Consider the following 24,605-nt stretch of genomic DNA (forward strand, 5'->3'; position numbering starts at 1 on the left):
GAAGATTACCAATAGATGTATGAAGAGATGTTCAACCTTATTCTAATAATCAAGAAGATGAAAACAAGATCTTACAGCTCAGCCATGTACCAGCAATGTGACCTTGGATAAGTTTCTTTACCTCTCTGAGCTTCTTTTTCTGTTTTAAATGGGGTTAAAAAGTATTACCTCATCAAGTTGTCATGAAAGATAAGTGATAATATGTTTTAGAACAGTGCCTGGATGTAGTAAGTGTTCAGAAAATGATGGTTGACTTAATTATCTAGAATGCAACTTAATTATAAAAATACTGAAAAATCTAGCCTCAGCCAAATTTTGTCCATCTGTATTCTACTTGGAGAGATCCTAAGTAGAGCGCTACCCCTGAAATTGCCAGCTAGTTCGCTTTTTACTTCAAGCCCTCTCAGGTGGCATTAGCTTGAAGTCATAACCAGGGTCTACACCTTATCTCTAAAGGTTCAGAATGTCAATTTTGTGAGAACAAAATATAGTGACCAGTTTTTTAGGAACTGACCTATATCGTCAAAATATTCAGAATGAAGCTTCATTTCCAGTGAAAAATATAACCTTTAAGTGTATTCATACTTGAGTCTTTTGGTGGTTATTGCATTCTCTCCCTGAAGGCAAGCAACATGGAAAATGAATTTTGGTTTTCTGAGTAAGGGATCAGAGCAAAGGGAGGCTGCTGACTGGTTTTAGTGACTAATGGCAGCATCAGACCCCTATATGATATCACCAGGCTCAAGTGGTTATATTTATGAATTGGGGGACCTGCTCCCTTCAGCGATATAGGAAGGGGACTACCTAATTATTGCTCTGAGGATGGCCCCCCCCCCCCCTTACTGCTGGCTTTCAGTCAGTAGTCAGGCATATGCTGACAGTCCTCAGTGGTCATGTTCTCCCTGGTCCTCTGAGGTTACACCTTGGCTACATTGATTGAGTTTAGGGGTCCTAGAATTCTGCAGTCACTCAGACTTCAGATTTTTGTTATTTTTAACAGATGGATCATTGTGTCCACTATATTTTTTTCTTTCAAACTGCAATCTCAGAAGATAAGCCTTATCTCCTATTTTAGAGACATTTTATATCACTGGCATATACGAACATGAGGTGATGATTCCTTATTTCTTGAATCTGCTCAATGACAACAACACCTTGATGGTTCTACCCCCTTTCCAAAGCAAATTAAGGTCCAGATTGTATCTGGAAAAATTCTGAAAGATATTTTCTTTACTGTCAGACTCATAAGCTGGCCTCTTAGAATTAGTAATGAATTCAATGGTCCCTTAAAGGTCTGTTGGTTAGTCTCTTTGAATATGTAATGTATATTATTTTGCTTCTGCCAATATTGATACGATGTTTTAAATTGATAGTTTCTTCAAAGTGGTTTAGTTCTTATTTTGTGTGAATGGTAGCTATAGTAATAGTGTATATATTTTGTTGAATTGGCTGTAGCTCAGTTAGGTGGTTTGATGGGGACTTTATTTGCCCTTGGCCATAGGCTATTAGTGACATTAACTTACAAATAATAAATTGAAATTTACTGAGATGTCAGGGTCAGACAGTACATGTTCATAAATGAAAGGTTTAACTTTAGAATAATTACTGTTCTAGTTATTCATATGTATTACTTAATGAATTACATGTATACCTTGTTTCATTACGCCTCACTGATATTATAATTTGACTAGTGGCCTGGTACACGAAATTCGTGCACATAAAAAGGGGATTAATTAGAGGAAATATTTTAATATTGCTATTTGCCCTTTCTCTATAATAGAAGTGTCAGAGATGAAAGAAAATTAGTAAAATGTACATGAAAATCTTCCTCCTGTCAGAGTCTGTGACGCAGCACGGGACCCAGAGTCAAGTCCCCGCCCACCTGCGGTGCCTCAAAATTGCACAATACCCATACCCAGCCAGCCCCACCCCCATCAAGCACTGGTGGGCGGGGGGGGGGGGGGGGGCGTGGAGTGCAGCCTCAGGTCCTCTGGCCCAGTGCCAGGTGGGGGTGCAGCCTCAGGTCCCCTGGCTCGGCACTGGGCGGGGGGCGCAGCCTCAGGTACCCCGGCCTGGCGCCGGGCAAGAGGCATGGTCTGAGGGCCCCTGTCAAGCCCCACTGGGCCGGGGGCGCGGCCTGAGGTGTCCTGACCCAGTGCCAGGGCAGGGGGTGTGGCCTGAGGTCCCTGTCAAGCCCTGCTGGGCTGGGGGTGTGGTCTGAGATCCCCCATCAAGCTCAGCCAGGCAGGGGGGCACAGACTCAGTTCCCCTGACCCAGTGCTGAGGCAGGGGGTGAGGTCTGAGGTCCCCTGTCAAGCCCCACGGGGGCGGTGATGGTGTAGCCTCAGGTCCCTGCTGATTGCTCGTTAAGGCTCCTTATGGGAACTTGGCCTCAGCTGTGGGTGCAGTCATCTTTGTGACAGAGTGATGGTCAATTAGCATATTCCCTCTTTATTAGATAGGATGAGTATGTGCAACATTCAGCACAGTTACTACAGGCAACGTGGGAGGGATGCTGGAAAAAATTATGAAGTCACTGAGGCTTTTTTTGTGTGTGTTCTCATATTTTTTTAATGGACCTCTCTTTTTTGTATCCATTACCCCTTGATACTCAAGTCTTGCTTCTATGGTGTCTCAGGCAGTTATTCATACTTTTCTCTCCCTCTAGTTTCTTCCTCACTGCATGTACCTGTGCAGTATCCTGTCCATCAGAGCTCTGCTTTCCACTTCCTGCTGTGGTAAACTCATCTGCACTGAGTTACTAGTGGTTTGGTTGATGGGCTTTGTGTGTTTACCATATAAGATTCTATATTAGCCCTGGCCAGTGTTTCTCAGTGGTTAGAGCATCAGCTCACACACTGGAGGGTCTCAGATTTTATTCCTGGTAAAGGGCACATATCTGGGTTACAGGTTGAATCCCCAGCCCTGGTCGGGGCACATGCGGGAGGCAACCAATCTATGTGTCTCTCTCACGTTGATGTTTTTCTCTCTCCATCCTCCTCCCTTCCACTCTCTCTAAAAATCAAAGGAAAAAAATATCCTCGGGTAAGGATTAACCCAAAAAACAATTCTATATTTGCCTTTAATAGGGAAGTCAGTGCCTTAATCCAAATGGTGGGACTGACTGTCAGGCCAGGAGGGTTGATATCGTTAAAATAGGAGCAGAAGTGTCTGGGATTTATGGGATTTGAACTACATGAAGTTCATTGCCTGGATGTGCACTGGCCTTTTTCTCTTGTGCCTGCTCACTATAGTTGAGTTCCCAGAAGTACTTCTGCTTTATTCTTATACGAGAGATGAGGGTTCATGCACAGTTCACGTCTTTGAAATGCTTTCTATGCCTTATTGAAAGAAGGTCCCTTTTATGTTTTTGCCATGCAGCACATTCTGTTGGACCTGTAAGTATTCAATGGGCATCCCCCCACTGGAGGGTGAGCCGAGACTGATTCTGCTTCCTTAATTCAACTGCATTTTATGGTTTGCTTTTAACATCTTAATTGGACTTTTACTATCCTTGCACTGTGTTTATAGAAAAAAATACTAGAAAAATCCTTTAATTTGCTTTGGAAAGATAATGATTTTTCTCATTTTTAATATAAAAGAATCCTCTTATTTCTTGTTTACCATTATTTTATTATGAATGTTTTATTAAGTGAAACTATCTAGATAAAATCAAGACCATATAGTCACTGTAAGCTGCTCAATTAGCCAGCCTGACATTAGGCCCTTTGGAAGAAAAATAACTGTTTTCAGTGATGGATGACAAGGTGGCCAAGTTAGCCAATACTTTGGTAAAGTCAGTCATTTCAGAGTGCAGTTACACAGCCATCTCATTTGAGCCTCCCTCAGAACAATTTTTTGAAGTAGGTATTATTGCTCCCCAATATAGACTGAGAAACTGAGGCATATAATGTATCTTTTATACTTGGAATGATATCAAGGAGGGGTCCTTCACATTCAGCTAATTACCTTCCCCATCCTCCAAGACATACACTGTCACACTCATCCTCCATCAGAGAGATTGGTTGGGTGTTGAGAGAGAGATTTTGCTGAAATTGGAATAATGTTAGGAATTGTTCCATGAAGGAAGCTAAGATCCCTTGAGAGTTGGGGAAAGAAAGAGTTGGCCCACAGAATTCACTTCTATGGACAGTTTTCAGTAGTGGCCCCTGGGGAAGTAGAATAGAAACTACTATCTTGGTACTTTGGCTGATATGAAATTTCAGATGATTGACACTTGACTGACTGAGGCTTTGCTATATTGCCCCTCTGCAATAAGCCAAAGAGGTCTGCACTTTGTTGGTCATAAGCTTATGAAAAAGGTGGTAGGGGGGTTCCTTTTTCAATGATTAGTGCTTGTAGAATATAATTCCTTAGGTTCTCCATAAACAGTAAATATCATCAGATTGCCTATCTCAAAATCTTATTTTCTAATGAAAACATAAAAAAACCATATATGTTGTGTTTATCTGCAGTCATCTTGCTGATGCCTGAATTTTCAGATTGTTGAAACAGTCTCCTTAGTGTTGTGATTTTTTAAAAATAGGTAACAGCCCTAGCCAGTTTGGCTCAGCGGATAGAGCGTTGACCTGCGGACTAAAGGGTCCCAGATTCTATTCTGGTCAAGGGCACATGCCCAGGTTGTGGGCTCGATCCCCAGTGGGGAGCGTGCATGAGGCAGCCAATTAATGATTCTCTCTCATCACTGATGTTTCTATCTCTCTCTCCCTCTTCCTTCCTCTCTGAAATTAATAAAAATATGTTTAAAAAAATAAAAAATAGATAACATGCTTTCTTCCCTCCGCCCCCAAAGGTATAAAGGTTGAATCTCCTTTTTGTCCATCTCCACCCTGTTTGCTACCACAGGACATGTGGTGTTACCAGTTTCTTGTTTATCCTCTTAGTTGCATGAGAAAGAGAGAGAGAGATTGTGTATGTGTAGTATTGTTAGTCATATGGCATAGTTTATACCCCATTCTGCCCCTTTGCTTTTTTCACATACTGTATTTTGAATTGTTTAACACATAGCCCTGCCTCTCTAAAAATCAAAACAGAAAACTACTGGTAGTTTCCGTTGCATGGCCAATTTATAATTTACTTAACCTGTTTTCTATTGAAGTACCTCAGTGTCTCTTTGTAGCTTCCAGTTTTCTCCTTTTGTATGTATGTAACAAATACCCCTTTATATTTGGTCCCTTTTTTTGGACATTAGTCTTCTTTGCTCTTGAAATAAAGTGCTCAAAAGTTGTGTCTCCATTCATGCAAAATACGATGGAAATCCATCCTCTCAGATGCACTTTGGTGTATTATTGGGGAGGACACAGGACTAAATATACTACTATCATTTTAAGAAACAGGGCCATCAGGAAGATGAGTTCCCATTCCTTAGCCACTGAAATAACCAACACTGCATCTAATCCTGACGATCCATTAGTGAATTCTAGTCAGATTTATTTTCTATTCACAGAAATTGTTCCTTTTTCCTCACTGCAGGCAGTTCCTAACATATATATGTGTCTTCCATACAAATGGCCATGTGTGGAAAGCCCTCTGCTGCCATATGGGGAAAGTGGGAGGAGGGAGATTCCCAATTTCACTGCAGCTGGGAAAACAATTCTTGGCATTTCAAGTTGAAACTTTGAATTAATCTTCTCAGAATAATACACTTGGTAGTTGGCTTCTATAGTAGTAGCTCTAGTGTTCTAGTACTGCACTATAGATACATGGGCTCAAAGGGCATTTCAACTGGGCCAGATGCTATTCATAATATTTCTATGGGAAACATGTTCCAGAGTCTCAACTGGAAATCAGCCTGTTGGTCAATGTTTATGAGTATTATATTGGACATATTTGGCCACATTTTCTTCACTAAACATCATGTGGACTGAGAGTAACCTTCATCTGACTGGGGTGAGAGAAACAAAAATATTTGGATTGTTTAAAGTATAATTTTTGTGCCACCATTTGTTGTGATCAGTTAGACTTAGAAAAGTATAGGATGAGCCCTGGCTGGGCGGCACAGTTGGTTGGGACATCGTCCCGTACACCAAAAGGTTGTGGGTTCGATTTCCAATCTGGGCACAAAGCTAAACTGCAGGCATGATCCCCAGTCAGGTCACTTACGAAGGCAGCTGGTCGATGTTTCTCTCTCTCTCTCTCTCTCTCTCTCTCTCTCTCTCTTCCCCTTTCTTCTCCCTCTCTCTTCCCTCCCTCCTCCCTCCCTTCCTCATCCCCTCCCTCCCTCCCTCTCCCCATTCCTCTTTCTCTAAAAATTAATAAACATACCCTTGGGTGAGGATTTTTAAAAATTAAATACAAAAAGTATAGGATGAACTCTTTACCACCTGGATGATCAGAGTTAGTGAGGAAGAAGCAGAATGGTGAAAAAATTAGAGATTTTTCTTTCCCAATATAGGACAAAGTTTCAGAGAGAGAAATCATTAGACTAAGCAAGAACCTTTCAACACACTGTCTAAAGTGGCTTTGTGTCCCCAAAAGACAAAGATACTCAGAAGATTTTTGTGGGCAAAAATCTGGTGAAGTTATTGAAAGAAATTTTGGGAGGCTGCAAAGAAGTATATCTGAGTCCAAAGGATATACTTGAGGCTCAGACCAAAAAGATGACATTAGCAATCTCTGCGACTAACACTGTTGAGAAAAACTGCATTGCTTTGAATTTTTGGGTGTCTATGGGGAGTGGGGAAAGTGCATTTCAAAGTAAAGCTAGAAGTGATGGTAAATGATAGAGATGAAAGATGTCTTATAACTTGTCTGATTTGTGAATGGTTGGTTTCTTTTTGCTATCAGAGAGTATATTGTTTGTTTGTTTTTTCATCTTAAAAAATTGTATGGAACTTTATAAGCAAACTAGAGGCCTGGTGCACGAAATTTGTGCACGGCGGGGGCGAGGGGTGGTCCTCAGCCCGGCCTGCATCCTCTCTAATATGGGACCCCTTGGGAGATGTCCAACTGCTGGTTTAGGCCCGATCCCAATCAAGGGCACATGCCTGGGTTGCAGGCTCCATCCCCAGTAGGGGGCATGCAGGAGGCAGCCAATCAATGATTCTCTCTCATCATTGATGTTTCTAACTCTCTCTCCTTCTTCCTTTCTTTCTGAAATAAATAAAAAATATTTAAAAAAATAATAATAAAGTAAAATTGTTTCAAAAAATTGATCAGTGGAATCAGGTGTTGTCAGCCTTATCCACCCATTATAAAATTTCCTGTCAGCTTTGTCCTTGTAGTTTAAGGAACTGCTGCCTAGATTTATTATTTCATTAAGGGTAGATTATTCACATGTGTATGTCTGTGTGCATATCCATCTATACTAATAAAAGGGTAATATGCTGATAAGACTGGGAGACCAGACATCTTCCTACCATCCAGCTTCCTTCTGGACAAAGCCTTGGTGGTGGGGGCCGAGGCAGAGGCGGTTAGGGGTGATCAGGCAAGCAGGGGAGGGCAGTTGGGGGCCATGAGGCCAGCAAGGGAGGGCAGTTGGGGGCCATGAGGCCGGCCGGGGAGGGCATTTGGGGGCCATGAGGCTGGCAGGGGAGGGCATTTGGGGGCCATCAGGATGGCAGGGGAGCGGTTAGGCAGTGATCAAGCCGGTAGACAGGCAAGTGGTTAGGAGCCAGTGGTCCTGGATTGTGAGAGGGATGTTCAACTGCCAGTTCGACAGGGATGGGGCCTAAACTGGCAGTCGGACATCCCCCGAGGGGTCCGGATTGGAGAGAGTGCAGGCCGGGCTGAGGGACCTCCCCCCCCCCTCGTGCACAAATTTCGTGTAGCCTAAGCCACCGTTATGACCGAACAAACAGGAATGACCGGTTGACCAATCGCTATGATGCGCACTGACCACCAGGGGGCAGATGCTCAACGCAGGAGCTGCCCCCTGGTGGTCAGTGTGCTCCTACAACCAACCTCCTGTGGCCCCTGATGGGCCTCAATCGCCAGCCAGGCCGAGGGACCCCCACCCATGCACGAATTCTTGCACCAGGCCTCTAGTGTGTATATAATTTTTAACAGCTGTGTTTGGGTGTAATTTACATATAAATTACATATTTAAAGGATGCAATTCAAGAATTTTTGACATATACGCATACATACTTTGGCGTATGTATACATACATGTCTACATTTTTTATGACTGTCTCGCTGCTATAGAAACAAAATGTTTTGGAGGCATACTACAGGGACAAACCATGATTCAGTAGTAGTGATAGATTTTTTCCATGTGGCAATGGAGTAGAAGAGGGAGCCTTTAGTTTGGACCTTTCTTTAACACTGGCTTGTCAGGGAGGTCCTGCTAAAACAACAGGTTGCAGCTAGTAGGCTCCTTTGGTCTGGAAGCAGCATAAACTGATAAGCTCTGAAGCAGACTGTTTAATCCTTATACAGCCAACCCGTTGTCCTTCATTGTTGGCTGCCACTTCTCTGCATAGACTGAGCCACAGGTAACATTTTTAAGGGGAGGCAGGGAGACAGGGAGAGCCAGAGAGTTCTTCCAGTTTATTTAGAATTTCTCTGAATTTAATATGAGCACTCTCTTTTGGCCACCTTGCCCTAGTCCAGTGGTCGGCAAACTCATTAGTCAACAGAGCTGCAAACCATGGCTCGCATGTGGCTCACGAGCCACAGTTTGCCGACCACTGCCCTAGTCTACTATCCTCGAGAAGGGATTAAGTTTCAGGCATAGACTTCTCTGGCAAGAATATTAGGTTAGTGAATTAAAAAGTCTGATCCCTTGCCCTGGCCAGTGTGGCTCTGTTGGTTGAGCGTCATCCCATGCACTGAAGGGTCGGGTCGTAGGTTCGATTCTCGTCAGGGCACATAATCAGGTTGTGCGTTTGGTCCCCTGTCGCAGCACATACAGGAGGCAACCAATCGATGTTTTTCTCTCTCTCTCACTTCCTCTCTCTCTAAAAAAAAGTCTGATTCCTTGAAGGCCAGCTAGCTTAGCTTTTTTCTGAAGATGGTATCTTCTTAGCTCCTTATCAGTCATCTTTCATATCTTGATCACCAGGAGACCTGGATGAGACAGTGTATATAGCTCAGGGAGTGAACATCACTGCTACCAAACAAACAAAAAAGCACAAAACATGTTCAATAGCTTCATCTTGCAAATATCATTAATAGTAGTACACCATAATGCAGATATCAGAATCAAAAGATTCAACTGAGACTGAGTCTTTGCAATGAATGCAAATATTTTTTTTATTCAGAGGTATTTATATGACTCGGTGAATGTACTAAAAATTATTTTGCTTTAAATGAGTAAATTTTATGGTATGTAAACAATATCACAATAAAGTGGTTTTAAAGAAAAGTATTTGTGAGATTTAAAGTACATTATCTAATAAAAACGATACTTGATGTCTAGGAATAGATGAAATATCACTGAGAAGAGAGCTGAGGACAGTACCTTAAGGAAAGCCTAAGTTTCAAGGAAGAGAGGCACATATGGAAACAGAAGGTCTGATTACAGACATAGGAAGAAAACCAGAAGAGAACAGTAGCCTGAAATGCAGGAGTGAATGTGTTCAGTGTCTAGTGCCAAATAGATGCGGATGGGGACTGAGAAAAGGCTAATAATGAACTTAGCTGTAAGGAAATTGCTAATGACCTTTTGAGAAAATAGTTTCCATGAATTGAAGGTGTTAAGGAGTGAGTTGTGAGGAACATGAAGCTGCACATTCTACTTGCCAGAAATAAGTAGGCAGACGGAGAGCTAGAGTGTCAAGGATAGTCTAGAGGCAGGGCAAACTGGGGTCTGTCTGTGTCTCTTGACAGGAGAGGCTTGAGTGTATCCATACCTGGAGGGGAAGGAGGCAAACGAAAGATCAGAGACCGAAGGTATAGAGAGGCCCAGCTCTGGCTCTTACATGGTTAGCGAAGTTGGTTTCCATACAGAGCAAAGCATTTGTTAGAGAAGTTGGTATTGGGTACAGAGCAAAAGCATTTGTGGTTGTTCTGTCTGTCATTTCCCTGCTCTGCAGCAGGCATACCTCCCTTCCCCAGGAACCCAGGGTGTTGTGTGCAGCCCTGCCCTCTAGATGAGCTCTACTCTTTTTTTCATTGAAGAAAGTGCCCTAATGCAAGTGAGAGACATTGTCACATGGGCATAACCTTAAATTTGTTGCTTAGACAGACTCATTCTTGAACATCAGCACTTGATTATTGACGCCAAATGAGTGACAGCACAACTCTCAAGGCTCTGGCACACCCAGCACATCAACATACCATTACCTGTGGCCAAGAGCCGATGTTCAAGTGGCCATTACAGTTCTCAGGTCAGAAAACTCAGCCTCTCCAGGGGTCTGTGAGCTGCCCTCTGACCTATAGATTATCTCTTATCCACACACCCCCACACCCACACCCAGGGAGAATGGTAATGAGGGAAGGGAAGTGCAGCAGCCTGGGAGGACACTGCACTCCGTTCGCCATCCCCAGCCCCACACTGCCCCTACTTTTTATTTTTTATAAGTTTGTGTTTTTTTAATTTTAGTCATAATATAAAAATTCAAAAGGCTAGTTTCGTTGTTCTTATAAGACAGCCTTTTAAAGCCCTACAGAGTATTCTAAAAGGTAGCTTTCGTCCCTTTAGGGTTATTAATTGCATCTTAATATGATTTCTATGTCATTTAAAAAAACTTTTTCTTAATTGTTTATTAATGTTACGTTATATTTTCTCATATCTCTTGGAAATAAAATGTCCAAAATAAAATTCATTTTTTAGCACTTGTTATTTGTAAAAATATATTGACTGTGTCTCTTCAAGTAGTCTTACCAGGTTTTGTGGTACGCGTAATTTAGGGTACATTTAGTAAGTTGAAGGGTTAAAATATCCTGCGCTGTCGCATATGGCAGTGAGCAGAATCGCAGATGTTGATGATACCACATAATTAGTATTCTTTTATGTAAATGAAGGCTGTCAGCATGTTACCATAGTGTCTACTCTCTCTGAAGCTGGAATTTATGCCACTTGGTCTCACCAAGACCAGGCAGGATTATTCCACTGTCCTTAGTTAAGAACTGAAAAGAAATTAATACAATGAGAGAGAAGATATGGACATCTCCTTAAAGTAGATAGATTCTCTTTATTTTTTTTTTCCTATTTTGCTTTTGTTTATTTCCCCCCCGCCCGAAATTTTATTTCTGGTGATGCAGAAATGCATTTAGGATGAGCTAAGAAATTTCCTATTTGAAAATAATTGGAATAGTTCAATTAAAAGATGTATCATATTTTCAAGCTGTAGATTTTTGAATGATTATAGTGTTCAGTCATACAGAATTTTTTTAATAACGTGATAAGTCTACAAGTTTCTCATCAGAACAGAAAGGAAGAATTGAAAAGATTTCATTATCTTCTTTTAATTTATTATCTTAGAGATAATAACCATAGTATGATACTTTTATTTTATTTTATTTTATTTAATTTTTTTAAATACATTTTATAGATTTTTTAGAGAGAGGAAGAGAGAGGGATAGAGATTTAGAAACATCGATGAGAGAGAAACATCAATCAGCTGCCTCCTGCACACCCCGCACTGGGGATGTGCCCGCAACCAAGGTACATGCCCTTAACTGGAATCGAACCTGGGACCTTTCAGTCTGCAGGCTGATGCTATCCACTGAGCCAAACTGGTTAGGGCTGATATTTTTAAATGATCATAGTTTTTAGCTCCAGTTGATTCCGATTTTTAAAATAAAACTGTGATAATTAAGGGAGCAAAAATTCATATTTTATCAGGTTTACTTTCTCTGTATGCAGACAGATCCAAGGTGTGCAAGACATTTATTTAATGTTTCTGATCTACCTAATGACTGAGAACAGTTAGAAGCACATCATGTTCTTTCCCAATTACATTGCAAGTTTATCTCCTTTGGGTTTTGGGTGCCTGTCACACTGGAAAAGCTGTACATGTCAGAAAAATGTAAAATAGAATTCCTTTATGCCTGTGGGTGTTAGGCCTTGTTCTTAAATAAAGTAGAACATATTGTCTTTCTTGGACTGAGTATACCTGAGATGTTGTATTCTGTTTATTCTTTACTAGAGGCCCGGTGCATGAAATTTGTGCACGGGGCGAGGGGGGTGTCCCTCAGCGCAGCCTGCACCCTCTCCAATCTGGGACCCCTCGAGGGATGTCCAACTGCCCGTTTAGGCCCGATCCCACCAATCCCTCACAATCCAGGACTGCTGGCTCCCAACTGCTCGCCTGCCTGCCTTCCTGATTGCCCCTAACCGCTTCTGCCTGCCAGCCTGATCACCCCCTAACCACTCCCCTGCCAGCCTGATTGATGCCTAACTGCTCCCCTGCCAGCCTGTTTTCCCCTAACTGCCCTCCCCTGAAGGCCTGGTCATCCCTAACTGCCCTCCCCTGCAGGCCTGGTCCCCCCAACTGCCCTCCCCTGCAGGCCTGGGTCCCTCCCAACTGCCTTTCCCTGCAGGCCTGGTCGCCCCCAACTTCCCTCCTCTGCTGGCTTGGTCACCCCTAACTGCCCTCCCCTGCAGGCTTGATTGCCCCCAACTGCCCTCCCTTGCAGGCCTGGTCCCTCCCAACTGCCTTCCCTTGCTGGCCATCTTGTGGTGGCCATCTTGTGTCCACATGGGGGCAGGATCTTTGACCACATGGGGGCAGCCATCTTGTGTGTTGGAGTGATGGTCAATCTGCATATTACTCATTTATTAGATAGGATAGAGGCCTGGTGCATGGGTGGGGGCCAGCTGGTTTGCCCTGAAGGGTGTCCTGGATCAGGGTGGGGGTTCCCTTGGGGCGTGGGATGGCCTGGGCGAGGGGCCTGTGGTGGTTTGCAGGCCAGCAACGCCCCCTGGTGACCCAAGCGGAGGCCCTGGTATCTGGGGTTTATTTATCTTCTACAATTGAAACTTTGTAGCCTGGAGTGGAGCCAAGCCTTCTGCTTGCTCCATGGCGGCAGCCATTTCTGTTGGGATTTATGTATCTTCTATAATTGAAACTTTGTAGCCTTAAGCGGAGGCCTGGGCCGGCCAGGGTGTGCGGAAAGCTTGGCTTCCTCCATCGCCGGGGGCAACCCTAGCCTCCTGCTCTTTCCAGCTCAATGGCTGCCACCATTTCTGTTTGGATTTATGTATCTTCTATCATTGAAACTTTGTAGCCTTGAGTGGAGGCCTAGGCCAGCAAGGGCAGGCAGAAAGCTTGGCTTCCTCCATTGCGGGAGAAACCCAAGCCTCCCTCCTGCTCTCTGTGGCCGTAGCCATCTTGGTTGGGTTTATTTGCATATTCGCTCCTGATTGGCTGGTGGACATGGCATGTGGGTGTAGCGGAGTGATGGTTAATTTGCATATTACTCTTTTATTAGATAGGAGGAAGGATTTTGTGTGTTGATTAAGATGGCTTCTTTTTTGTGTGTCACTTTTGGGTGATTTCCATTTCATGATCAGATATGTTTTCCTCTAGAGAAGCTATAGTCTGCCCCGCTGAAATCAGTGTGGTGAGGTGCAAAGTACCCCTGTGTTCTCCTGAATGGATTTACTCTGCCATATGGCAGGTTAGTAAGTTTCCATAACAGATTTGTAATGGGAAAAGGGCTGTGCAGGAAAGGATGTACATGATCAGCAGATTTATAGATCAGAAAATGAAATCAGAAGAAAGAGTTTCCAGAGTGCCCTTTCCATTTGATGGTTCTCCATGGAGAGAGTATGGAATGGTCTTTTTAGTGTTTTTCTACTTTGGCTTTTAGTTATTCCAGCATATTTTTTCTAACACAGGAGTTGATTTCATAAGGCCTCCGTGTTCTGGTGTTGTGTTGTTGTATTCCCATTCACAGAAGTATTCTCTGTAGGATTTGAAGTTGTGCTGTGTTTCATGTGATCTCAGTGGCAATTAAATTCCTAAAGACACATCAACCGTCCTATTGGCTAAAATGGGGACTTGCCAAGTTTTGAGTTACAAAAAGCTATTCAGATATGATTCAGTGAGTAATGAATCTTTCACAGGAAAGAAAACAAAAAGAGAAGCTGAACGAGCTAAAGATAGTATGTCCTGGTATATTTAAGTCTGTGCTATCTAATATTGCACTTATTAGCTACATGTGGCTTTTTAAATTTAAATTAATTAAAAGTAAATAAAGTTAAAAGTTCAATCCCTCAGTCTCACTAACCACATTTTAAGTGCTCAGTTGGCTGATTAGTACAGTATTGGACAGTGCAGATAAAGAACATTTCCACCTTACAACAAGTTTTTTTGGGCAGTGCTGGTCTAACTGGAAGATTTTGAGAAAAACAATTTCTTTTTTTGACTTCTATGATGAGTTCTTCGTTCCTATGTAATTTACTAGATTTAGTGCAGCTGTTTTAAGGTTTTAATGTACAAATGAATCATCTGTAGACCCTGTTTAAAATGCAGATTTTAGACCCCTCCCCAGACTCTTGATTCATCAGATTTGGAGTCATGACCAGAAATCTGTACATATAAGTACCCTAGGGCAGTGGTCGGCAAACCACGGCTCGCGAGCCACATGCAGCTCTTTGGCCCCTTGAGTGTGGCTCTTCCACAAAATACCACGACCTGGGTGAGTCTATTTTGAAGAAGTGGTGTTAGAAGAAGTTTAAGTTTAAAAAATTTGGCTCTCAAAAGAAATTTCAATCATTGTACTGTTGATATTTGGCTCTGTTGACTAATGAGTTTGCCAACCACTGCCCTAGGGAATTCTGATGCTCATAGGTGGTTTAGGAACTTACATCGATTGGTTGCCTCCTGCACACCCCGACCAGGGCCCCAGCAGGGGAGGAGCCTGCAACCAAAGTTGGGAATCCAACCGGGGATCCTTTGGTCCACAGGCCGATACTCTATCCATCCACTGAGACAAAATGGCTGGAGCTGTCCCTTTCTTCATACAACCAGAATCTTGATTAGTATTCCCTCCAGGACATCATCATTTTAGAAATGGTTTAGAATACAAGTTTCTTTCTCTTGTTGACCAGTTGGGTGCAATGTGAAATAAGGTAATGACTTTCCTAAGGAACACAAAATCAGCCTCACATAAAAATTAGTTGATACCCAAGAATTAAAACAGGCTTAGAAAATTTAAAGTTTCAAATTGGTGCTATTCCCTTCCCCCCCTATTTTATAATTCCTCATTTTCAGGGGACTTAACTGTCTTTCTGTAATTCTCATTCCATACTAAATTTGCTTTGCTTTTTAAAAAACTTACTTCCAAAGGAACCAATTTTGAATCAAAAACTAATAAGAATTGAGTTGAAAATGCCAGTTGCAAGCCTTTTTCTAGGAAAATATTTTGCTGAAAGCTTTTGTTTCTCTCTCTCTTTTGGGGGGGCCCTGTTGTGCCAGGTTGAAAGAGTGGAGCCTTCTGTAAGACATGGATAGATGCAAACATGTAGGGCGGTTGCGGCTGGCCCAGGACCACTCCATCCTGAACCCTCAGAAGTGGTGCTGTAGGGAGTGCACCACCACTGAGTCCGTGTGGGCTTGTCTCAAGTGCTCTCACGTGGCCTGCGGTCGCTACATTGAGGACCACGCCCTTAAACACTTTGAAGAGACTGGACACCCATTAGCCATGGAGGTCCGGGATCTCTATGTGTTCTGTTACCTGTGCAAGGACTACGTGCTCAATGATAACCCAGAGGGGGACCTGAAGCTGCTGAGAAGCGCTCTCCTGGCGGTCAGGGGCCAGAAGCAGGACCTGCTGGGGAGGCGAGGTCGGACTCTGCGGTCCATGGCCTCGGGCGAGGACACGTCCCCGCCGCCATGCACTCCTCAGGGACAGCCGCAGATGCTCACGGCTCTCTGGTACCGGCGCCAGCGTCTGCTGGCCAAGACGCTGCGGCTCTGGTTTGAGAAGAGCTCCCGCGGCCAGGCAAGATTGGAGGAGCAGCGGCGGGAGGAGGCCCTGGAGCGCAAGAAGGAGGCAGCGAGGCAGCGGCGGCTGGAGGTCAAGCGGCGGCTGCTGGAGGAGCTGGCCAGCGCCCCTCCACGCAAGAGCGCACGCCTGCTGCTGCACGCACCCCGCACCTCTGCCCAGAGCCCAGCCGCCCGGAGGCGCACACCCACCGGGGGCCGCCTCCCACGCCGGACACCAGCGGTGGCTCCCGGCGTCACTGGCCTGCGCAACCTGGGCAACACCTGCTACATGAACTCCATCCTGCAGGTGCTCAGCCACCTCCAAAAGTTCCGAGAGTGTTTCCTGAACCTCGACCCTTCCAAAACGGAACAACTCTTTAACAGAGCCACCAACAGGAAGGACCCACTCTCGGGCAGGCTGGCCAGCAGCTCAGCCACCGAGCTGTCACCAAGGAGCCACAGGGCTGAGTCTTGCGAACGGGATGGTCTCTTCTGGAATGGCGGCGCCTCCATCACCAAGAGCTTAGAACTCATCCAGAACAAGGAGCCCGGCTCAAAGCACATCTCCCTCTGCCATGAACTGCACACTCTTTTCCGAGTCATGTGGTCCGGGAAGTGGGCCCTGGTGTCACCCTTCGCCATGCTTCACTCCGTATGGAGTCTGATACCTGCCTTCCGAGGCTACGACCAGCAGGACGCTCAGGAGTTTCTCTGTGAGCTGTTGCACAAAGTGCAGCAGGAACTCGAGTCCGAGGGCACAACGCGCCGGATCCTCATCCCCTTCTCCCAGAGGAAGCTCACCAAACAGGTCTTAAAGGTGGTGAACACCATATTCCACGGGCAGCTACTCAGTCAGGTAGGTGTGTGTCCATCCTAACCCCAACTCTACCCATCACATTGGAGGGGAGCTTGTATGTTAGCAGTTGGGCTTCCCATTAGTGCCTCCTGCAGGTTGTTGGGTGAATGGAGTAACCAACAATGGCTATAATTATTCCTAATGGAGGGTGGCCATTGTACCTTTCATTGTACTATACACTGTGATGGCCTTGTTGGTGAACTTCCCTCCTGTCTCTTTCTGGGCAGATTTTCAGTGTAACTTGCTATATCGCTTCATTTTCAATGAATGTCTTTACCCTTTAATGACGATATGGATAACGTAATATTCTCTTTATAATTAAGTACCCATGGTTGGCATGACATCTTTAATCAGTTTTAGGAAACTGAACAGTTTGCCTGTAACCCTGGTTCCATGATATTTTGAAAGAGTGTGTATTCTTACTAACTTGACATTCTTTACATACATGGAAGGGGAGTAGCTAGGAGGATGCCAAAGGCCTAAACAAGCCTCCCTCCTGTTCCCCATTACCTTTCAATTACTGGGTCTTTAGCCATGTACAGACAGAAGCAGTGACTCATTGATAAGGCTTGGTGAGAATATGCAGAAAGAGAATTTTTATTGTGAGAATATTGCAGAAAGAGAATTTTTATTGTGAGAATATGCAGAAAGAGAATTTTTAAAGTTAAAAAGGTGGGCAACTTAAGAGATTCAAGTAAAACCTCTATACTATGCTACTGAGGTATGTGTCTTGGCATTTAGGGTTTTAAAAGAATGATGTGTACGATGGGAAGATAAAGTTTAATTAGCATTTGAAAGGGGGGAGTACTTCGGGCATTTGCTTTATCCCTTGAGGGTCAAAGAATCAGGACAAAGGTACATCTGGGAAGGTTATAAAGGTGCATCTGAGGAGGTCTAATCACAAAGTACTTTGAGGCTCTGTGGTCACAGGGATCAGTGTAGGGGTGCTACAAGAACCAGGGGCAAAGAGAGAGGCAAGTTAGGATTGCATGGAAGGAGCAAAGTCTGGAAGAGGAAGGAGTGTGAGGATAAGAAAAGCAGACAGGAATCTGCAAATTCTCCATCTCAGACTGATTCCCCGATAACTTGCAGTGTGTACCACAGCATTGAGTCTGGTAGAGCCTGCTTTGTGTGAGAAGAGAGAAAGGTATAGGTAATAACCTCTGTGCCGGTTGGCTTTCCAGTTCTAGCTAGCATCACATAGTTAGAAATATATACAGATGTAACATGCTCTAACTCTCTTAAAGTTATATTTATTATTTAATATTACAAATAAACTATTTTTTAAGACTGTATACAGGCATCCTTGGGTTACGTCGGACTCGACGTACGTCGTTTTGTGGTTACATCGCCATCTCCTATTTATTTATTTTTTTTAAAAAGTTCCGTCATTTCCATGTATGTACATACGTGCTTTTGTGTTTATTATTATTTATTTACCACAAGTAAAGGTCAGGAATTGTTATCTTTCTTTTAAGTTTTTATTTTTATTTCACTTCATTGCTGCTGTGTATGTGCTCCACGTGAATGACGTAGGTGCTTATGTAGGTGGGTTCCAACTTACGGCGAAAATCGCGTTACATAGTGCCGTAGGAACGGGTCTCCGACGTAACCCGAGGGCCTACTGTACTTAGTTTTGATCAACTTATGTGTCTTGTATAAAGCAAGCAAAAACATTATGTGGGAAGAATGGAGTTATATAACCTGTAAGTCATTTTTTTTTCATTCTAGGTCACATGTATATCATGCAGTTACAAATCCAACACCATTGAGCCCTTTTGGGATCTGTCCCTGGAATTCCCTGAACGTTATCACTGCATAGAAAAGGGGTTTGTCCCTTTGAATCAGACAGAGTGCCTGCTCACTGAGATGTTGGCCAAGTTCACAGAGACAGAGGCCCTGGAAGGGAGAGTCTACGCTTGTGACCAGTGTAACAGTGAGTGCCGGGGTTGGAGGGGAGAGTTGGGGTGTGCGACTGGAATATCAGTTTAAGGTAGTTTTTTTGCCCCTTTTAGTCAAAAGTAACACTGATAATATTGAGTGGTTCTAAAGCATGTTTTTAAAAATTTTTTTTTCTTCCCATTTTACTGAAAATAAGCATATGGGCATTATATATTAAAAAACAAAACCATTCTGGCTGATATGGCTCAATTGGTTGGGCATGATCCTGTGCACCAAAAGGTTGCCAGTTCGATTTCCAGTCAGGGCACATGCCTGGGTTGCAGGCTCGATCCTCGGTAGAGTGTGTGCAGAAGGCAGCTGATTGATGTGTCACTCTCATATCGATGTTTCTCTCTCTCTCGCCCCCCCTTCTCCCTTCTTCTCTCTCTAAAAATCAATAAAAATATTTTTAAACAGCCAAAACCGGTTTGGCTCAGTGGATAGAGCGTTGGCCTGCGGACTGGGGGGTCCCGGGTTCGGTTCCGGTCAGGGGCATGTGCCTTGGTTGCGGGCACATCCCCAGTGGGGGGTGTGCGGGAGGCAGCTGCTCGATGTTTCTCTCTCATCGATGTTTCTGGCTCTCTGTCCCTCTCCCTTCCTCTCTGTAAAATATCAATAAAATATATTTAAAAAAAAATATTTTTAAACAAATCTAGGAGTGGTGCCTCCTTTGACTTCTGCTGATTGACATTAGCTGTTATTTTGGAGGCATTTGAACATATGGATCCTGAAATGGGGACTCTAAGAATGTGAATACTTCATAGTACTGCAGAGGTACTCATGAAATTCATGATTACAGAATCTGACAGGTCTTATTTAAGTTCAGGTGGCATAACCTGTTGGAGGGCTGTGGCATCAGAAAAGTGTACCTTTGTATTGAATTTATAGATTTAAAGTGTTAGTGATGCTGCAGGTCTGCACAGTAAGGTCAAGAAAGCAAATCGTAAGGTACATTGCTCTCTGGAAGTACATTCTACACTTGTTTCTTTACATGCTTGAAAGGTTAGCATTTTGGAGGCCATCAAAAGGAAGTATTTATCATGGCATTAATTTAAAATGTTTAATGTTTTTTTAATCCTCGTCTGAGGATATGTTTTATTTATTTATAGATAGATAGATAGATAGATAGATAGATGGGAAGGGGAGGGAGGGAGGGAGAGAGAGAGAGAGAGAGAGAGAGAGAGAGAGAGAGAGAGAGAGAGAGAGAACCATCAATGTGAGAAATATTGATTGCCTCCTGTACGCTCCCGACCACGGATCAAACCTGCAACTATTTTGATGTATGGGACCATGCTCCAACCAGCTGATCAGGGCTTGTGGCTTTAATTTAAAAGTGGAATTCACCCTCACCAGTTTGGCTCGGTAGATAGAGTGTCGGCCTGCGGACCAAAGGGTCCCAGGTTTGATTCCAGTCAAGGGCATGTACCTTGATTGCAGGCTCCTCTCCGGCCCGGGCCTTGTTCAGGGCTTGTGCACAAGGCAACCAATCAATATTTCTCACATTGATGGTTCTCTCTCTCTCTCTCTCTCTCTCTCTCTCTCTCTCTCTCTCCCCCTCCCTCCCTCCCTCCCTCCCTCCCAACCCATCAATTGGTTGCCTTGTGCACAAGCCCTGAACAAGGCCCGGGCCGGAGAGGAGCCTGCAATCAAGGTACATGCCCTTGACTGGAATCAAACCTGGGACCCTTTGGCAACCAATTGATGGGTTTCTCTCACATCGATGTTTCTCTCTGTCTTTCCCTCTCTCTTTGACTCTCCCTAAAAATCAATGGAAAAATATCCTCGGGTGAGGATTAACAACAACAACAAAAAAGTGGAACCTTTTCCATGTGGTTACGTGGGCTTCTTACGCAGGGTCCTTCTGTCTTGCCACACTAAAGCTTAATACTCTGTTAACTCAGCATATACAGAGGAAATGTAGAGCAGATGTTTAGAAGCTCAAGTTTGGGTTTTTTGGCATATAAGGATTTGGAAACTAAAATTAATGGATTGTACAGAGATGTAGAAATCAACTTGCAGCCATATAATACAAGTTTTGTGAACAAAAACCTTAATATATTATTTGCATATGGTTTTTTAAAATAGTAAATTGTGGGAAAACTGTTCTCTATGAAGAATTAGGACAAAAATCAAAAGTAATACTTGATGTTATTTTGCTATTTTAAAATAAAAATTGAAATGCTGTACTTGGTTAACTGTAGACTCACCTGACCTGTTCCCCATTATATATAAAGGCAGTGACTTAAATTATCTTATTAGAGCAGTATCCGTTTTGTTTTTTAATAGTGATTCATAAGCCTTTTACTAGTAAGGAACAGCAAAAGGATGTTAACAGCTTTAATTTCATCATTTCGGACATGATAGATAAGGCAAGAAATACTTTTATTTATTTTTGCAAGAAAGGGTTGTTTTTCTGGTTTCCAGGTGTTCCAGTTTACCAGGATTTCTCTAGGCAAGTTCAAATAATAGCAGGGAAGGAAAGCTATGGTAAAGGGATGAAATGAATTGATCTTTTGCTTGTGAATTTTCAAAACTATCAGCTTTCTACCTCTCTGTGTGGCCAGCTTAATCAAATGGAGACAGAACTGATCAATCTCAATTGAATCAGTAATTTCTTTTTCTTTATGAATTTCATTTTAGGGAAACAAAGCCAGATTCTATATGGTCTTCATCTTAGCTCACACACTCCCTCTGCTGACAGTGGCAGTCACTGCCAGGGTTCCCAGGCAGAGCTGCAATAATTTGTAAAATCTGCTTGTGAATGGGAATGTAAAATAAGGCCAGGCCCTGCTCTGAATTCTTTCTGTTCATGCCCCCACATATCATGACCGCCAACCCTACTAAATGCGATGGCACACTCATTCTGCAGCAGTATATTAGAGAAGCAACAGCTCCACATTATACTGTCACAGAAAGCTCCATGATACGTCATCTGCTTGTGATTTGCTTCCTTTCACGAGTGGTCAAGAGAGGACTTGGAATCAGATCCCAAGCTCTTCAGACACTGAGACCATGATATCAACAGCTCAGAGACAATCAGCAAGCAGCACACGTGGACCACTAATTTTACATTCCCATCCATTCACCGATTTAATTAATAGCAGAGCAGTCATCAGTAAATGGTTATAGAGAAGGCTTCCAAAAGACATTAAGAGAACTTTATTTCCATTGTTAATTTTCTGTAACTAAAAAATGCATATCCTAAAATTCAGTGGCTTTAGAAACAAAATTGAAGTCTGAACACTGATTCTGCTTTGGACTGGGTGAATTTGTCCAGCATGTCCAGCAGTGTGCTTTTATCCAAGAAACATGTTTCAGAAACTAGGTACAGCATAGAAATATAAAGCCAGAAAAGGTTATTTTCTAAATAATTTGTATACACCGCAAGCATAATCATGCTGGAGGGGAATCTGTTTAAATACTTTGTCCTTTAGTAATACTGTATCCTCTCACCTTTTTTCTAAGCCTGAAATACATGCAGCATTCCCCATTTTACAGGAGAGCAAACTGAGATTCAGAATTTGAATAACTTGTCCAACAGCATACAACTAGCTGTGAACAGGAAATAGAATTAGGCCTTTCTGATGAAAACAAAAAGCCTTTAAGTTTATATTATGGTACATCATAATTTAAGTTATAAGCACATATTTACTAATAAAGGCATAGAACCCTAACATGTGCTTCTGTGCATATTATTACAGTCATCTTGTATTATATTCCATTAATAAGCCCATGACATCAGGAGTGTACCATCCTAAACCCATGCCGCTTTTGGAAATTGCTGATGGCAAACATTTGAAAGTGGAAGTAATCAGGATTAGGTTTAGTTGCTGGTAAGTCAGCTCAAATAACAATAACTTAAAACAAGAAGTAATATTTTTTCTTCTGTTATATAATAAAGTCCAAAGGACCTTTAGGGGCTTGCATGGTTATTGGGGACCCAAGCTCCTTCCATCTTTCAGCTTTACTACCTTAGTTCAGAGCTTCATCCTCAAAATTAACTCATAGTCCAAGGGCAATTGCAACAGTTGCAAACAGTGGGAAGGATAAAGGATGCACCTTACAACTGAGTCAGCCTTCTTTAAGCTGCCATCCCAAGAGTGCCACACAATCATTCCTTTTATCTGGGCTAGAACTCCTATGGGCACAGCATGCAGACATGTGGGGCTGAGAAATTTGAAAGTCCTACAGAGTCCTACAGAGGGCCATAGAGCTGCCCCAAATAAAATTGAGGTTCAAAGTCTAAGAAATAAGAAGAATGCATATTGAGTGGCAAGTCATTGTCTGCCACAGCTAGGAGAGAATGAAATTCCTCACAGTCTGTCTTATACCTTCCCAAACCATTTAGGCAAACGACGAAAATCCAATCCAAAACCCCTTGTTCTGAGTGAAGCTAGAAAGCAGTTAATGATCTACAGACTACCTCAAGTCCTCCGGCTGCACCTTAAAAGATTCAGGTGAGCTTGCTCTCGGGCATCCCACGTGGCTGTGAACTGTAGGAACAGCTGCTACAAAGGCAAATGGTGAGGGCAAATGTCTTTGCTGTTGGGAGGAGACGGAGGTTCCTTGGGGACCTTCTGCTTTCCTTGGAGATTAAATGAGTCATGCCCAGTGAGACAAGATGTTGGGGCCCAGCAGGACTGCGTTGCTGCTCTCATGGTCCTTTTTAATTGGCTAGCCTGCACCAGGTGTCTGTGCTTGAAGGTTTTCTAGCCTCGCTTTGGCTTATATAGAGTCATCTTCAGAATAAAGTATGAGAGAATCTGTGAAAAGGGCAGGCAGTAAACTACAAAAGATTATTGCCTGAATTGCTTCTTTAGGGATCTGTAGTTTCAGAGTACCTCACGGAACATTCACCAAAAGTATATGTGGACATTAATTACTACCGTTCTATTAATGTGAAAACCAAAGCTGAAGGTTAAGTTTTCTCAGTTCCCAGTTCTACCTACCTCTATCTATGATCACTTATGCCACCTTTTACTGATAAGTTTATATCTGTTCTAGGTGGTCTGGCCGTAATCATCGAGAGAAGATTGGGGTCCATGTCGTCTTTGACCAGGTATTAACCATGGAACCTTACTGCTGCAGGGACATGCTCTCCTCTCTTGACAAAGAGACCTTTGCCTATGATCTCTCCGCAGTGGTCATGCATCACGGGAAAGGGTTTGGCTCAGGACACTACACAGCCTATTGCTACAACACAGAGGGAGGTGCGTGTGCTTTACTCTGTAGTGTGGGGGACACGGAAAAGGGTGGTTTGTCCACATTTCATTGCTTTCCTTTTCATCTCTAGTGGGATATTACATACATTTAAATCCAGTTGGAAGAATTATGAAAGTTTAATTCAAATTTTTGATAAATTACTAAATAACAACATGAGGTTATTCTGAAAATTAACAAGAACTGACACATGTAAAAGTGCTTATTAGCACGGTGCCTAGCACATTATGCTCAATTTTAGAGGTTATTATTATTATTAATACTTCTGCTGCAGACCTGTTTCCTTTTTGGTTATGCAGAAATTATATGACCCATCTAGCCTCATGGAGGTATTGCATGAATCTCACTAGCCTCGACTGATAATAAAGTTGAGGACACTTTCTTAGTATTCACTATATCTTTACTACATCCCTTACCATGGGAGGTGTGGGGGAACAAGGGCCCCTCCCAAGTTTTCAGTCCTTGTCCCGAGAGCAGAGCCTCCCATCTACTGCGCTGGGGCAGGTGCGCTGCAAGATCTTTTCAGCAGTGTACTGATCTTGAACCCCTCAGCCCTTGGGGCAGCCAGAGTGAGCCTATGAACACAAAACTTTTTATTCCTTCTAAATGTTCCTTTATCACTCCTCTCTATTTACATACCCCCTTTCATCCTCCTTCTTTTCCCCTGTCTTCACCTTCAGTCTCCTGGCTGTCTTTGTGGAAGGCCCTAATGGGGAATGAAAAAGTCTGAATAAAATAAGGATAAAA

General features: G+C 43.2%; 1 protein-coding gene across 2 annotated transcripts in view; it reads left to right on the forward strand.

Annotated features, from left to right (window-relative positions):
- The window catches only part of USP49 (ubiquitin specific peptidase 49), a 112,646-nt gene that overhangs the window by 82,808 nt on the left and 5,233 nt on the right, over window positions 1–24,605 (forward strand). Inside the window, exons 4-7 of one of the 2 annotated variants that reach the window (XM_080666929.1) lie at window positions 15,332–16,697; window positions 18,429–18,633; window positions 22,987–23,095; window positions 23,643–23,848. In XM_080666929.1, coding sequence (XP_080523055.1) covers window positions 15,360–16,697; window positions 18,429–18,633; window positions 22,987–23,095; window positions 23,643–23,848 — 1,858 coding nt within the window. In that variant the 5' untranslated portion in view covers window positions 15,332–15,359. The remainder of the gene's footprint in view (window positions 1–15,331; window positions 16,698–18,428; window positions 18,634–22,986; window positions 23,096–23,642; window positions 23,849–24,605) is intronic. The other variant, XM_080666928.1, reaches the window with a different exon arrangement.

The sequence above is a fragment of the Plecotus auritus genome (genome assembly GCF_963455305.1).
Source record: "Plecotus auritus genome assembly, chromosome: 4".
NCBI lineage: Eukaryota > Metazoa > Chordata > Mammalia > Chiroptera > Vespertilionidae > Plecotus > Plecotus auritus.